Source organism: Dromiciops gliroides, chromosome 3, assembly GCF_019393635.1.
Source record: "Dromiciops gliroides isolate mDroGli1 chromosome 3, mDroGli1.pri, whole genome shotgun sequence".
NCBI classification, from domain to species: Eukaryota; Metazoa; Chordata; class Mammalia; order Microbiotheria; family Microbiotheriidae; genus Dromiciops; species Dromiciops gliroides.
In genome coordinates, this window is record NC_057863.1 from 449,572,112 (window position 1) to 449,588,005 (window position 15,894).

At 35.4% G+C, this 15,894-nt stretch overlaps 1 protein-coding gene across 2 annotated transcripts in view; it reads left to right on the forward strand.

Moving 5' to 3' along the window:
- The window catches only part of TTC21B (tetratricopeptide repeat domain 21B), a 102,785-nt gene that overhangs the window by 52,383 nt on the left and 34,508 nt on the right, over nucleotides 1–15,894 (forward strand). The window contains exons 16-19 of one of the 2 annotated variants that reach the window (XM_043998361.1): nucleotides 5,454–5,526; nucleotides 7,883–7,993; nucleotides 9,824–9,962; nucleotides 12,171–12,277. In XM_043998361.1, the coding sequence (XP_043854296.1) occupies nucleotides 5,454–5,526; nucleotides 7,883–7,993; nucleotides 9,824–9,962; nucleotides 12,171–12,277 (430 nt within the window). The remainder of the gene's footprint in view (nucleotides 1–5,453; nucleotides 5,527–7,882; nucleotides 7,994–9,823; nucleotides 9,963–12,170; nucleotides 12,278–15,894) is intronic. The other variant, XM_043998362.1, reaches the window with a different exon arrangement.

Genomic DNA, 15,894 nt, shown 5'->3' on the forward strand with positions numbered 1-15,894 from the left:
ACCATATGATTTCAAATCTCAGAACACCATATTCTGTGAACCATCAACACTGCAGGTTACCCAAAGGGTAACAATGACATGAATAGTGGGTGCAAATAGGCTGCAGTTTATTTCTGGTAACAGTCTATGCTTAACACAGTGATAAAAGGAACTGGTAGGAAAAAGACTTGTGAAATCATGTATCAAGAAGGATGGATAACAGATAGAGAGTCAAAGTAGTCCATTTACTTCTAAGAAATTTAAAAAAGACCTAGAAAGTTTTTCAGTATATTGGGTGGATGCCCTTTGGTAGTCCTATTGGAGAACAAGGACAAGAATCCACAGAATGAGAAGGCATGGATGAGTTGTAATGTAAACTGATGAAGGGGATACACACAGTAGGAAAATCATGGATTCTTTTGAGGTGCTATAATAATAGAGGATATCCTGAGTTACTTGGATCCATCTAATTGGAATCCTTAAGTAGAATTGCTTTGGTTATGCCTTTTCATGAGAAAGAAGCAAATGATGGCAAAATACTTATGTATGAGGACTATAGTTCTTAAAAAGCAATATTGAGAGGCTATTATCATAACAATACAGATTCAGATTAATCTCTGCCATACTCTGCAGTAAAACCTCCCCTTTGGTTGGAAGCCAGCCATCTGGAATAGTCACAGAACCTAGAAGTAGGCCAGAGGATAAAACAAAACAACCTTTGGTGATGAAACAGGAGTCCCAAAGTACCACCCAAACAATGAAAACTGCAAAATGATGTTGAAGAGTCAAAGATTATACCCACAACACTCAAAAACAGTTCATTGACCAAAGAAAGAGAAACATTCAGATTGGCCTGTATTGTCTGTAACAAGTCAACTTTCTCAAATGAAAACTGAGAATCCCAGTAAATACACCATGGGACCCATGAGAAAAGAAAAGGGAATAGGTTGTAAGAGATTAGAAGCACAGAAGGTTATGGGGTCACTGAACAGCAGACACTCTTGATATCAGAGAAGAAAAGAGCTCGCAACAAAAATACAATAGATACCTCTGCATGGGAAAAACTGTATTCTGTATCTCATCTGATTTTTCTATCCTTTATGGAGCAGGAAGGCCATAAAAGAACATTCATTTGCACCTTAATAGTTGATAGCATGATCATATCAATAAATCAACAAACATTTATTAAGCACCTACTATTTGCCAGCATAGCATAATGGATAAAGATGAACTTGAAGCCAGGAAGACTGGAGTTCAAGTTCCTTCTCTGACAAATACTGAGTATTTATGTGACTGATAAAGTCACTTAAGCCTCCCAGTATTTTACATGACTCTCCAAGACTAGAAGTTGCAGAGAAAGTGCTGACCTGCATTAACAGAGGGAGTTTCCTCACCTAGAAGTTACCTATATATTCCTGAAATCAAAAGTACAATTCCTATCCCTATCCTTACATACCAAATGTTGCACCAGGTGCTAGGAATACAGACAAAGGATGAAAACAATCCCTTCTTTAGGGATTTGAGAAAGCCTTCATGTAAATGGTAGTATTTTGAACTGCATCTTGAAAGAAGAGAAGATTTGGGGGCAGAGATGAAGAGGGACTGCATTTCAGACATGGGAAACAACCAGTACAAAACCACAGAGATGGGAGATGACATGCTGCATGTGAAGAACAAAGAGATGCCAGTTTGGCTGGGCCATACAGTGTGGCATGAGGATCACTATATAATTAAAGTGAAAAGATAGTTGGGGGCAAGATAGCAAATGACTTTAAAATATAAACAGAGTATTTAGTAGTTGTAGTAGTAGCTGACATTTATTTAGTGCTTTAAAATTTTTAAAGTACGTAACATTTATTCTCATTTGTTCTGCACAAGAACCCTACAGAATAGATACTACAGGTACTTGTAACGTCCAAGGAGGAGATAAGAAGATTGAGACTCAGAGAGATTATGACATTCCCATGATAACATACCTAATAAACGTCAGAGTTGTGGTTCACACCCGCTTCTATATACCAAGCACTGTATAGTTTAGCAGTATGAAGGATGCAGTCACTGTATTATGTACAAAAGGTTATTGAATTGTAATCCACATAAATATTTATATATCAGTACTCTATTGGCTTTCCTTATAGAAAGAGTCATTAAGGCAGCTGTTTAAATTCTTTGAAGATTCTGATTTGGCTAATGCCATTGAATATTGCAGCTTGCACACAGCTAAATTAAAGCACTCAGATAAAGTTTTATATATGAGTAGTCCTCACTAAAAATCAGAAAGTGCCCCTGTCACTCAATATTAATTAAAATATTTTTATAAGCAAATTCAAGTGAATTAGCTTTGTGTATTTATAGACTAGCAGCCTTTTTTAGGAGTGTTGGGAGTATGAGAACTATCTTCAGATAGTTGAGGGGCTGTCATGTGAAAGCAAGATTAGAGGAAAGATCATAGAATTTAGAGCTGGAGGGGACTTCTTGACTTGGTCTTCTTATCATCCAGAAAGACATGGCAGCTGTGGACAATGCCATTTTAGAATATAACCCCATTTACAAATTCTTGCAGAGAAGGATAGTTGAAGATTGAATGGTATTGCTTTATAAAACAACTAGAAGAAATGGGACAGGAAAACAAGTTTGCAGAAAGGTTGACAGGCAACATTATCCAAGGATAAATCAGTCAACAAGCATTATTAAGTATCTGATATGTACCAAGCACTGTGTGCTAAACACTAAAGATACAAATAAAAAGAATAAGGCAATCCTTTGCCAAAGGAGCTCACATTCTAATAGTGGAAGTGAAAGACAATAAAGAGAAGGAAAATAGAAAAACTTGGTTAAGATTTCTATTAAAAAAAACTTTCCCCTATAACTGACGAGAGCTTTCCCATTTCCCAGAGGTGTTCTTGCAGAAATTGAAGTGGCACACATACACACACACACACACACACACACACACACACACACCAGAGATAGCACAACTGGATAAGATCATGTGTCCACACAGACGAATGTCATGCTAGACATGACACAGTTTTGAGAATATAGAGGAATCAGTTCTCAAGTTGTGGGAAAGACGGTAAAAAAACCAAACAGCCAGAAAAAAGCATGGGCACTACTATAGTCAGAAAAAGATGATAAGAAAACAAACAGCTGACTTCTGTGTCTACTTTCTCCTCTCTACAAAGCTTTCATAAGAATAATTTATATCTACATACTGAGAACATTGTTGATTAAGGTATGAGGTGGGAACAGACAGACATGCTTTCACAAAAGGTATTCTACAGGAGACTCATTTTCAGTGTAACACTGGACTTAAAGAAAGGTACCAAGAATACAAGATCCCATTTTCCCATTTGTTTTTACTACCAAAAACCCCCATTAGATTTGGGAAAGCAAAATGTTGTTATAAAGGCTTTCTTGTGCTAGGATAAAAAGAGCACTGGAATTAAAATCAGATGGACCAACATTTGAATTTATTCTTTTTTAACCACTGGAAAGTCATTTCACCTTTGTGTTCCTATAATGCTTACTTCACAAGGTTGTCATGAGGCTCAGTGTATAAAAGTTGTGAAGAAAAAAGTGCTTTATAGGCCTTTACATACTATAACAATGTGACTTCTTATTGGTATCTTTGAATAATTTAATGCCATCCTTCCATTGTCATTTCATTACCCATCCTTGTGGAATAGGCTATTTTTTTCAGAATATTTATTACTATTAGATAGATTTCCTGAAAAAATGTTATCTATATAGTGCTATACAAGTTATCCTAAAAGTTTTAAGTCAAGTTTTAAGCTATAATTATAATGATAAGCTTTAATAATAAGATTCAGTAGCTTAAACTGTTGGAATACTCCATCTATGACTTTAATTCCTGCTATAACATTAAAGATGCCATTTTTATTGTTGGCTTGTATATGAAATGGCCTTCAATGTTAAAAATTAACAAGAAAATCATGTCTCAGTATCATATCTCCTGTGAGAAATTAATATTTCTCTCTTATTTAATAACTATTTATTGTATTAGGGCCAAGATTTTTCCTCTTTTCAACTTCTTCATCTAGAAATCAAACAGTGTAGGAAATCTCTCAGAGATTTACCCAGGCCAAGATCTAATCAGACAGTAAAAGAAATTCTAAGTTTAGGTTAATGGGTGTATTCCTGCTCATTGTTTTTGCTCAAACAGGTCCTGTGAGATGGTGATTCTCTTTATTATCAAGACGATATGGAAATCGTTGTCTCTTTGACCAAGATTTGAGAGACCTAAGTCATATACCCCAAGACCTTCATTTTTTTTTTTTTTAGTGAGGCATTTGGGGTTAAGTGACTTGCCCAGGGTCACACAGCTAGTAAGTGTTAAGTGTCTGAGGCCAGATTTGAACTCAGGTACTCCTGACTCCAGGGCTGGTGCTCTATCCACTGTGCCACCTAGCTGCCCCTAAGACCTTCATTTTAATATAGCCCACACCTGTCTTTGTGTTAACCACTCCAAGTTGATTGTCACCCTTTAGGAATACCTCCTCTTTGAAGGGCATATGAACTGTGACCCCAGTGCCATTAGGGATCTTTAGTTTAAGAGTGATGGTCAAATGACCATCCTTTTATTAATAATCTGCTGGCCTTATTAATAAAATGATTAAATTACCCAGAAACTACGTCCCTCAAACTTTTTAATCATCACACTCCAAAGTGTTCATACAATCACAGATCTAGAGCTAGAAGGAATGTCAGAGGCCATTTAATCCAATTCAGTCATTTTCAGATGATGAAAATGAGGCTTACGGATGTTTTTCACCTTTTACACCTATTATGTCAAACCATAGAAGCCCATGTGCTAAAAAAAATGGCCATTTCTAGGACTTTTAATCTAATAGGTATAAATTATGTATGATCCTTGGCAAAAACAAGATATAGACAAAGTGGGCAATATGTTTCTGAAGGAGACCAAAAATAAGTTCTTCCATTAGACTTGCCTAGGGTCAGACAGTAAGTATCTAAAACTAGATTTGAACTGCGTACATACTGCAACAATCTGCATCATTCAAAAAAAAAAAGTAAACTATTTACCTGACTTAGTTGCTAAAAGCCAAAACCTAGCCTCATTAGAAAGTTTTCTAAACATAATATGGTTTGAAACAAAACAGAATTTCTGGTTAATACTCATTGGAAAATTCATTTAAACAGAATGCCAATTCCTTGAGCTTGAAACAAGATTTTACTGGTATACTTTGAGTAGTTTCAATATTTAAGAAGAGATGTTAAATGTTGTAATTTATAATAAATTTTGACCATAGTCTTTGTAAGTTTTATACTATAAAAATCGTTCACTATAAAGCATATAGCAAGTATATTAATACTTATTAGTTTACCTAAATCATATACCTATGATTTGGAGAACAAGTAAGTTTTAGGTTTAGAGGGATATTTGCACATACATATTAAAAATAATTTAAAGAGTAAAATTTGTCTTCCAGAGACCTTGTAGAAAAATTGCCCAATCCTCATACTTTTCTTCTCCTTGGTGATGCATATATGAACATACAAGAGGTAAGAACTTGCAGTGCTTCTGAATCTAATTCATTATACTTAAGGATTAGCACAAGATAGTTAAAGTAGTAAGAACTATAAGACGATCTAAATTGCTATTTATTACAGTTAATTGTTGAGATGATATACTATAAAAATGAAATTGATTCTATTTTCACGGACGAGATGCGACTTGTTATTGATGTTGGCAGGTCATCACTGAATCAGGTACCTGTGTAAAATAACCTCCCCTTGTTAGAGTACAGATGAAAATAAGTGCAAAGGTGGAAGAATAAAAATGAGAAAAAGATGTCATAACATTTAAAAATCTACATTTATTTATTTTAAACCATAAACAAGTTTAAATAAAGCTCAGCAAGAGATTCATCCAACTAAGTAAAGAAATGAAAGACAACAAATAGAAGAAAAAAAGGAAAAAAATTTTCAGTAATTTTTGTAACAAACTTTTTAAGCTGTCAAAAACAGTATAGCCACCACACCTGGATTCTAATTTATAATTGCAGAAGTGCTTCAGGGGATATAGAAATGGCACTAAAGAGAATAAATATTGGAAAAGCAATTGGATTGGACCAAATATTCACAGAGAATATTGATAGATCAATTCAAAAGGTATATTAAAAGAAGATACCAAAGGAGTGAAGAAAAAAAACAAACCTCATGCTTTGTTAATTTAACTGTCATTCTACAGGCTTTTATTTAGTGCCTATCCTGTGCCAGGTATAGGAGATAAAAAAATAAAAATGAAAGTCTCTGCTGGCAAGAAGCTTAAGTGCTTTCATTGACACCATATGCATGTATGTAGAAAATACATCCAAAATATAAATAAATATAAGATAGTTCAGGGATTTAAGGCAGTAGCAACTATGTAGAGAATCTGGAGAGGCTTCATATAAAAAGAGGTGGTACTAATATTAACCATTACTTCCTCCCCTCTCAAAACAAAAGAACACATCAACTTTTGTGCCTATTGTCTATATAGAATACTTATCTAAATCATCTACACTTACACTGGGGACATCCTCAGTGAGACTTTCATGACCAGTAATGTCTACTTTTTTGGGAAACTGAACTGTTTATTTTTCTATTTACATATACAGATAGAGATAGAGATAGAGATATTTAAATATACATATATACACACACATATATACACATGTATATATTTATACATTTTATATAAATTATAGTAATATATTTAAATTATATTATATTAATATATAAATATGTAGATTATATAAATGTGTAAAATATTTATATAAATATATTTTATACATATTTATCTTGTCTCATTTGATCTTCACAACAATCCTGTAATATAGGTGTTATTATTGTCCTTATTTACAGATGAGGAAATTCAGGCTAAAAGATATCAAGCAGCTTGCCCAGGGTCACATAGCTAGGCAGTGTTTGAGGTCTTCTTGACTTCAAATCCAGCACCATACACCGTGCCACCTAACTGCATAATAATTCGTCTAGTATTAATGTATGGCTGCATGTCATGGAACACTACAATCTCCAAAGAGTAAAAATGAACATCACTTTGCTGGATATGAGTGAGCAGGTTAAAATACATTAGCAAAAAATTAACTATGATAAATATCTGAAGTAAAACATGTCATAGGAGATGTGTAATTGAAAAAAATGAATATCCACATATCATGTGACAGGAGCAAGCAATAACCAGTGAACAGCCTGTGTGTTTAGCCTCAAGCAGGTTGAGTGTACTGACTCTGTCATGAATTTAGGTGAGTAAATGAACATGAGTTGTACAGTTGTACATGCATAAGCATGGGTGGTTGTGTTCATTCAAAGAACAGCTTAATGAGAATGATTTAGGGATTTTGACATTATTAAAATGTCAAATAATTACAAAAGGAAAATTGTAATATAAGAAATAGATGCCCAGTACTTATTTGATAGCTAGGTGTTCAGATTTTTTTTTTTAATTTAAAATGAAAAAGACAACCCAAAGCATAATAAGTAGCCCTTTTGATTAGACATAGAAATGGGCCAGTCAGCTGCCATGGGTGGTAAAGTGTCCCTCGATACTAAGTTTCAGGGTCTACTGTTATTTGACAGTGATTGATAAGAGAGAGTATGCGCTCTTAATTGCCATCCTGCCTTAGGAGGGAAGGAATCATTTCCCATGAGTTGTGGTTGTGCTAATGAGGTAGCCCTGATGATGGTAACTGATCCCTTTTAACTCTTGAATGTTGACCAGTCAGACAAATACAGCTCAGTGTTGCTACACATGTAACTAGTTTTACAAAGTAGGCAAATTAATAGTCTAATGAGGGAAGTGTAACAAGTTAATTTGCCAGTTCTAATTAGTTGCTCTTATTTCTGACAAATCTAGCCTGAAGAAGCCATAGAAGCATATGAGCAAGCCCTCAAGCAGAACCCAAAAGATGGCACTCTGGCGAGTAAGATTGGGAAAGCCCTGGTGAAGACTCATAACTACTCCAAGGTACTTATATATAATGTAGTGGGGAATAAATCCACAGGACCTAATTCCCCAAGCCCTCTACCATGGAGTAGCCCTTCAAAAAATAATATGCACACACTTAATGTATGCAAAACTCCAAATTTGTATTCACTAACTGGAATTTCTTTTTGAGGGCATAGGTGTAGCCATGTCACTTCTCTATTCAAAAGTCTTAAATGCCTCCTTACTGCCCTCTAAATAATGTTCAGACTTTTTTACCTTGCAGTGAAATCTCTCCATGATCTGGCACCTACTTACTTATCTTTTCTATTTCATATTACTACCTTATTTGTATTTTGTGCCAATTGGACTATGCTTTGCCACCTACCTCCACTTATGTCCTCTGTGTCTTCCCACCTTTGTTCATTCTCTTCCATATGTCTAAAATATCTTTTCTCATACTCTTCACCTGCTAAATTCCTCTCCATCCTCTAATGCTGAGCTTCTTAAGGTCAGGGACTATTTTTTGCCTTTTTTAAAATTCTGAGTACTTATCACATAGCACTTAATTAATGCTTATTGACTGACTGATTAAAGTTCAAGTCAAATGCCAAATTGCCTAAGTCAAATGGAAAGTCTTTTCAGATCCATCTCCTTTTCAAAAAGTTTTATAATGTACTCACTGTTACACGTTATAATTACCTGTGTATCTTATTCCCCCACTTAGATGGCAAGATCCTTAGGGTCAGGAACCAGGTCTTAATTAATCTGTGTTTTTCCTAACATTTGGGACAGTATTCTTTGTACACAACAGGTGCTTAATATATATTTGTTGAACTGTTGTCTTTCTTTGTAGTTCCAGAAGTAAGCACAGGGCCTGACACAGAGTAATTGTTTAATAAATGCTCATTGACTGACTGATTGACCAACCTCAAAAGCTTTGTCATTATATTTTTTCAGAACTTTTTGAACGCAGAGAAATTTTTTCAATTTTCTACAGTAAATTCTTGCTCCTTAAGTACTAAATGAACTAAGGCCTACACCATCATTTTTAAAGTTAACATTGCATTGCAGTTGTTATTCATATATGATAAAGTATGAATGTTCCTAATCCTCCTACTTCCTTTTGATCCACTGTAAATAAACACTTTGACTTTTTTTGGTTATGGATTTGCACTGCCTTTCCAAATTTCTTCAGGACTGTCACATTTATAAGTTGATTAACCTTATGTATTTGTATTTTACATCCAGCCTTGTAGTGCAGTGAGGTTAACTGGTCTATGAAGTTGAACCCGCAACCTTATTCTCATTTGGATTTTGTTTTAAGTAAATTAATTAACTGCTTATAAGAATGTTAGGGCTGATACAATAGCCTATAATCCCCTGTTACTAACAGAGATGGAGGCAAGTGTATCTCTTGAGTTCAGGAGTTCTGAGCTACAGTAGGTATCTGGATTGAGTCTGGAATACATGTGGTGAACCCCTAGCAACAGTGAGAAGCATATTGCCTTGGGAGAGACAAACTGGTCCAGGTTGGAAAAATAGAGCAAGTTAAAGCTTCTATTCTGAACAATATTGGGATTGGGCCCATGAGTAGCTGCTGCACCTTTAGCTTGGGTAATGGACCTAGTGTCAAAAAAAATATATAAGTTTGATGTCATTATTATATTTGAAGTTTTAAACCCTTTCCCTGTATGTATAATTCACAAAAATTAAGCTATTTTAGGAACTGTATCTATGAACAAGATTATCCTCTTGTTATTTACATCTTTTTATTGTTTTAAATGTATTTATTGTTTGTAGTACATGGAAAAAATATTGTTGAATGTTTTTCAAATTTCCTTTTGCCCTTAAAAATGTTTTGTGTTTTAGGCAATCACTTACTATGAAGCTGCACTAAAAACTGGTCAACAGAATTTTCTTTGTTATGATCTGGCTGAGCTTTTATTGAAACTGAAACATTATGAAAAAGCAGAGAAAGTTCTTCAACATGCTTTAGCCCATGAACCTGGTATGAATGCCTTATTAATTTAAAATAACAAACGCCATAGTTGTCTAATTTGTAAACTAAATTTAGTTTTTTTTAAGTATTTTTGCTTAAGCATAAATCTTGGTACTCTCAGTGTTTACTATTAGTTCTTTATCTAATATTCAAATATATTACTCTTTAGAGATGCATTGTATTTGAAAATACATCATAAAATGTTTTGTTACTTTCTGGAAGACCTCTTTCCCATAAATGGCTAGTACCTCAAGTGAATTTAACATAAAATTCAATTTATAAGACTTAAACATATACTTTTCAAGAACACAACTGTTGCCTACAGTACAATTTTATACAAAATGTATAGGTTTGTTAGTATTTTGAAGTGTCCATATGAAATGTTCAATTAATTTACACTTAAATGTTTTTGTCTTATTTGGTTTTTGTTTATTTGTTTGGTTTTTTTAGTGAGGCAGTTGGGGTTAAGTGACTTGCCCAGGGTCACACAGCTAGTAAGTGTTAAGTGTCTGAGGCCGGATTTGAACTCAGGTACTCCTGACTCCAGGGCTGGTGCTCTATCCACTGCGCCACCTAGCTGCCCCTGTCTTATTTGTTTTGTTTTGTTTTTTGCAGGGCAATGAGGGTTAAGTGACTTGCCCGGGGTCACACAGCTAGTAAGTGTCAAGTGTCTGAGGCCGGATTTGAACTCAGGTACTCCTGAATCCAGGGCCGGTGCTTTACCACTGCACCATCTAGCTGCCCCTGTCTTATTTGTTTTTAAGCATCTTCATGTTAAAAACTGGAAATATTTTTGAATTGAGTAATGGTGAGAAACAATATTTAGCTATAATAATATGGATACCTTTTCTATAAGTAATATTCAAGCCAGAGACCTTTTTTTCCACTTTCAATCATAACCATAGTTGTAGAAATCATAAATGGGGCTGTTATGCCTTTACTTAAAGTCTTTTACTTTTCTTATCGGTACAATTTGAACATTTTATTTGCTTTTTTATTTAAACAATAATCATATCTTTCATGAATTATTGAAAAATAATTTATTAAGTATTTACCACGTCCTAAGCCTTGGGAATACAAATAAGAAAGTGAAACAAGTCCCTGGCCTTAAGGAGCTCATACTCTAATTGAGGAGATGACATATAAAAGAAAGCCTAGCTACATAGTTGATGGAAAAGCCCATCAGTCTTTAAGGTGCATAGCAGGTCAAGTAATAAGTCCTGTCAGGATGCTCCAACAGGATAGTTGATGGGGACTGGAAGTTCTCCATCTTACAAGTAGAACTATATTTAGTGATTCTTTGCTCATTGAAAAAGGTATGAGTACTTACTCAAGACTGGTCAGTTGCTTGGAGGGGTCCTGCCCAACACAGGGAGTGGGGTCTGAGGGTATGAGTTGAAAGAAATTCTGATTTTTCTTCTACAGTGGTAGGAATTGGAGGAGGGAAGAAAGGGAGTTGATTAGTGCCCAGCCAGGAGGGCTGATGGGTAGAAATACATTGGCAAAAAAGTTAGACGATCACAACATTCTACAGCACTTGTTCCCATAGAGGCAGGGGAAAGGGTTGTAAAGGGGGAAAAGATGAAGAAAGATCAAATGTAAATAAAAGTTTTACATTTGTATTTATAGATTTTTTTGTTCTTAATGTAGAAATTGCATTCAGTTATCATCTAAAGTTTGTCCCCCAATTCTAAGCAATATTTTACCTAAACCAGGGTTTCTTAAACTTCTTCCACTTGTGACCCCTTTTTACCCAAGAAACTTCTACACAACCCCGTGTATATAGTTATATAAAATAGGTGTACATAACCTTTTACTTGCCAAATTTTTCATAACCCCTGCATTCAGTTACATGACCGCATATGGCATTGTGACCCACAGTTTAAGAAGCTTTGACTAAACTACGGTTGAACATTTTGTAATTATCACTCCATACTTTGAAAATTAATCATTTTGGGGGCAGCTAGGTGGCGCAGAGGATAAAGCACTGGCCCTGGATTCAGGAGGACCTGAGTTCAAATCCAGCCTCAGACACTTGACACTTACTAGCTGTGTGACCCTCAGCAAGTCACTTAACCCCCATTGCCCCACCAAAAAAAAAAAAAGAAAGAAAAAGAAAATTAATTATTTCTCAAAAGAGAAATGGTAAACTTCAGAACACTTTTTATTTTTCAGTTAAAATTTTTTTCTTTTTTTCAATATTTAACTTCTTGATAGTAAATGAACTATCTGCTCTAATAGAAGATGGACGTTATCAAGTTCTCCTAGCAAAAATTTACAGCAAAATGGAAAAGCCTGCTGAAGCAATCACTGCATTGCAACAGGTAATGATGGAGGAAATATACTACATGTATGCATTCAGGGAAACAATATGATTACCCACTCCTCCCAACAATTGAATCAGGAAGAGCAGGGACCAGAAAAATAGGCCTAAGTGAGGAATGTTTACAATAAAAAGAAAATTCTGAAAATAGAGAGGCCATATGAAATGGCAGTCATTTTGGCTTTAACATTCTGAATAACTGTTTTGAAACTGAAGCAATGTTATGGAAAAGAACCCTGGATTTCAAGTCACAAGGTGTGAGTTCTAGTCCTAGATCTACCACTGACTGGTTCTTTGACTTCAGACAAGTAGTTGAACCTCTCAAGGCCTAAATTTCTTAGTGTATAAAAAGGGACAAAGAGCACTAAGGCATGGTAGGGAACAACTTTAACATTCTATAGCCTTTTTGCTTTTGGTTTAGAATAACTAAAAATGATACTTTATTAAAAACTTTGAAATATTATTCAGATCACTGCTGGACCTTTTATTATATTTTGTGCCCCAGTATAGCAGTTAGTACATTTGATAAACCCTTAGAAAAAAGAGATATTTAGTTACATCACAAATGTAAGATAACTATAACAGTTATAGTTTTCCTATAGAGAAATAAGTGGTAGGGAGGCAATGCTTTGCTTCCACAAAATGAGATTGTACTATTTTGTCTTTGTCACCTAAAAAGTCAATTTTCTTTCTAGCCACTTTCTCATTTATAAGCAATATGAATGACTTTTTTGTGTGCATAGTCATGTGTTTCAGTGTAACTTTGGACTATAGACATCTAAATAGTTTGATAGAATTCATAGCTGACTTGAAAGGGTAATAGTCTGGTTTTTCTTCTTGCATAAAACTAAATTTTCAGAAGAAATACAGCAAATGTTAAAAAATTGTAGAAGTTGCTTAAACAGTCACAGTGCAGTTAAATAAGCAGATTTAACTTTCTATTAAAATTGTCACTTTCTTTGGTTTTGAAATAGTATGCACTACAATTCAACAATGAAAAATTTTTAACTCTAAACTATCTGAAAAAGTATAGCTGGACCCAGACTGATAAGAAAAAAAGATTTAAAAGCCTCCTTTCAATTTAACAACAAAAACAGGGTTTATTGACATGGAACAAACTTGGAGATAAGGATAACGAAAAATAAGTTATACTACCTGACTGCATTTAACTTTTTCCCTCCCACCTTGAAATCTCCTCCCTCTTCTCTCGCCTGTGGGTGTGTCTGGCCACTGCTGCCTGAGTTTATACCCCCAAGCCATGTCTCCTTCTCCAGTCTCCTCTTGTCTATCTTCCCCCGAACACTCAGTTGCCCCTTCACTCTACTACTCTCCTTGTCTCAGTCATGCCCCCTGCCGAATCTGAGCTTCCTTTCTCAGTCCTCCTGGTGCTTCTCTACCCCCCCCCTCCCACCCACATAAAATCCTTCTCTCCCTTGAACCTCTAGCCGGCCATGCCCATGCACACCAAGCTAATTCGCTGGCACCCTTAAGGCTGTGCCGGAGCTCCAGAAGCATATTTCTTCTCTCCCCCCCCCCCACCTTGCCCCCGCCCCCAGTGGGGTGTGGGCATGGCACACGAGGCTTGTGGCCTGGGGGCACAGAGAGAGGACCTGTTCTGGGTGCCCAAAGCTAATTTTAGCCTTTTACAACAACCATTTACTGAACATGTCCTAGGAATTCCTAGGTAACATGCTAAGTAATTGAGAATGAAGAAATGATGGTCAGTAACTCCAAAGAGCTTACAATTCAGCTGGGAGAAATAAGAACTATATAAATATATATATATACATATACATAAATACATACATATATATGTGTGTGTATATATACACACACACACACACACACACACACACACAAACAAGTATAATACAAAATTGATTTCAAAATTGCATAAGGGACAAAATGCTTTGGGAATTCACAATAAGATAATCCCAGAGAATCAGGAAAGAAATTAATTGTAACAATAGCTTCAATAAAATAGTACTGTATAAAGAAAATCAGCAACATTTTTACATATGAATAACAAAATCCAGAAATATGTTATAGAAAAAGGACTCCCAATCAAAATAACTGCAAAATCTATTAGGTATTTGATAGTTATTCTATGAAGGCACACATACAAGTACAAGTATAAAATAGTCTTTAAAGAAATAAAGAAAGAAAAAAAGAATTATTTAAATAATTGGAGAGATATTAATTGCTCATGTTTGGACTGTGCCAATTTAATAAAAAATGGCAATTCCACCTAACCTAATTTACAAATTTGGTGCTATACCAGTGAAACCACCAAGGGAAGAATTTGTTGGGCTTGACAAAAATAATAAAAATATTCATTTGAAGAAACTATACTCTCAAGGGAAATAATTTTTTGAAGTAGGAATGAAATAACACTTCCAGACCTCATATTATAAAACAGTAATCATCAAAATTATTTGCTGTTGATTAAAAATGGAAGGGAGCAGCTAGGTGACACAGTGCCAGGCCTGGAGTCAGGAAGATTCATCTTTGTGAGTTCAAATCTGGTCTCAGACACTTACTAGCTATGTGACATTGAGCAAGTCACTTAATCCTGTTTTCCTCAGTTGTTCCTCTGTGAAATGAGCTGGAGAAGGATGTGGCAAACCACTCCAGTATTTTTGTCAAGGAAACTCCAAATCGGCTCTCAAAGAGTTAGACACAATTAAACAACAGCAACAACAAATAGAAAACTTGATCAGTGAAACATTAAAGTAAGAATTGAGTAAAATTAACTCAGTAACCCAGTGTTATTTATATAAACTTGAGAACATAAATTACTTGAAAAAAAACTCCTTATTTCACAAGAGCTACTGGGAGTACTGGAAATCATTGTGGCAGAAAGTAATGTTTAGACTAACATTTTACACCATATGCTACAATAAACTGAAAGTGGATGTGTGACTTGAGTAATGTATTCAAAGTCACACCATTAAAAATAAATTACGGAGGGGCAGCTAGGTGGCACAGTGGATAGAGAACCGGCCCTGGAGTCAGGAGTACCTGAGTTCAAATCCGGCCTCAGATACTTAACACTTACTAGCTGTGTGACCCTGGGCAAGTCATTTAACCCTCATTCCCCCACAAAAAATAAATAGGAATAAATTAGATGAGAATCCGCCCTTCTGAGAAGTATGATAAACAAAATGGAGCACTAGATAGTTTCTCTGATCTCTCAACCTCTCAGACCTCTCCAAAATGGAAAGTATATACCAAAGATAAAGAAGTTTCAGTTGTCTCCATGATTTAGAACCCCTGGAATCCAAAAGGAGGTTAAAAAAAAAATGAACTGATTTCTACATTTTACTCACTCATCATCCCTTACTCACAGTCCACACCATCTGCCTAGAGTCTGCCTTAGCCAACACCCTGATCTCTTTCTTTCTAGTGCCATGGAGATCCCAGCTCAAGGCTGTAGAAATCTGCTTTGGCCAGGACAAATAGCCAGCATGCCTCTGCCACATTCCAGACTAAGGAAGTTCATTGGGATCACAGAGTAGCACTGTGGCAGGCATTCTTATGTGCTGCAGAAATGTCTTCAGAAGGGCTAGAAACAGAATGAAATGTCTGAGTTTAAAATAGAGCAAAACACCACATCCC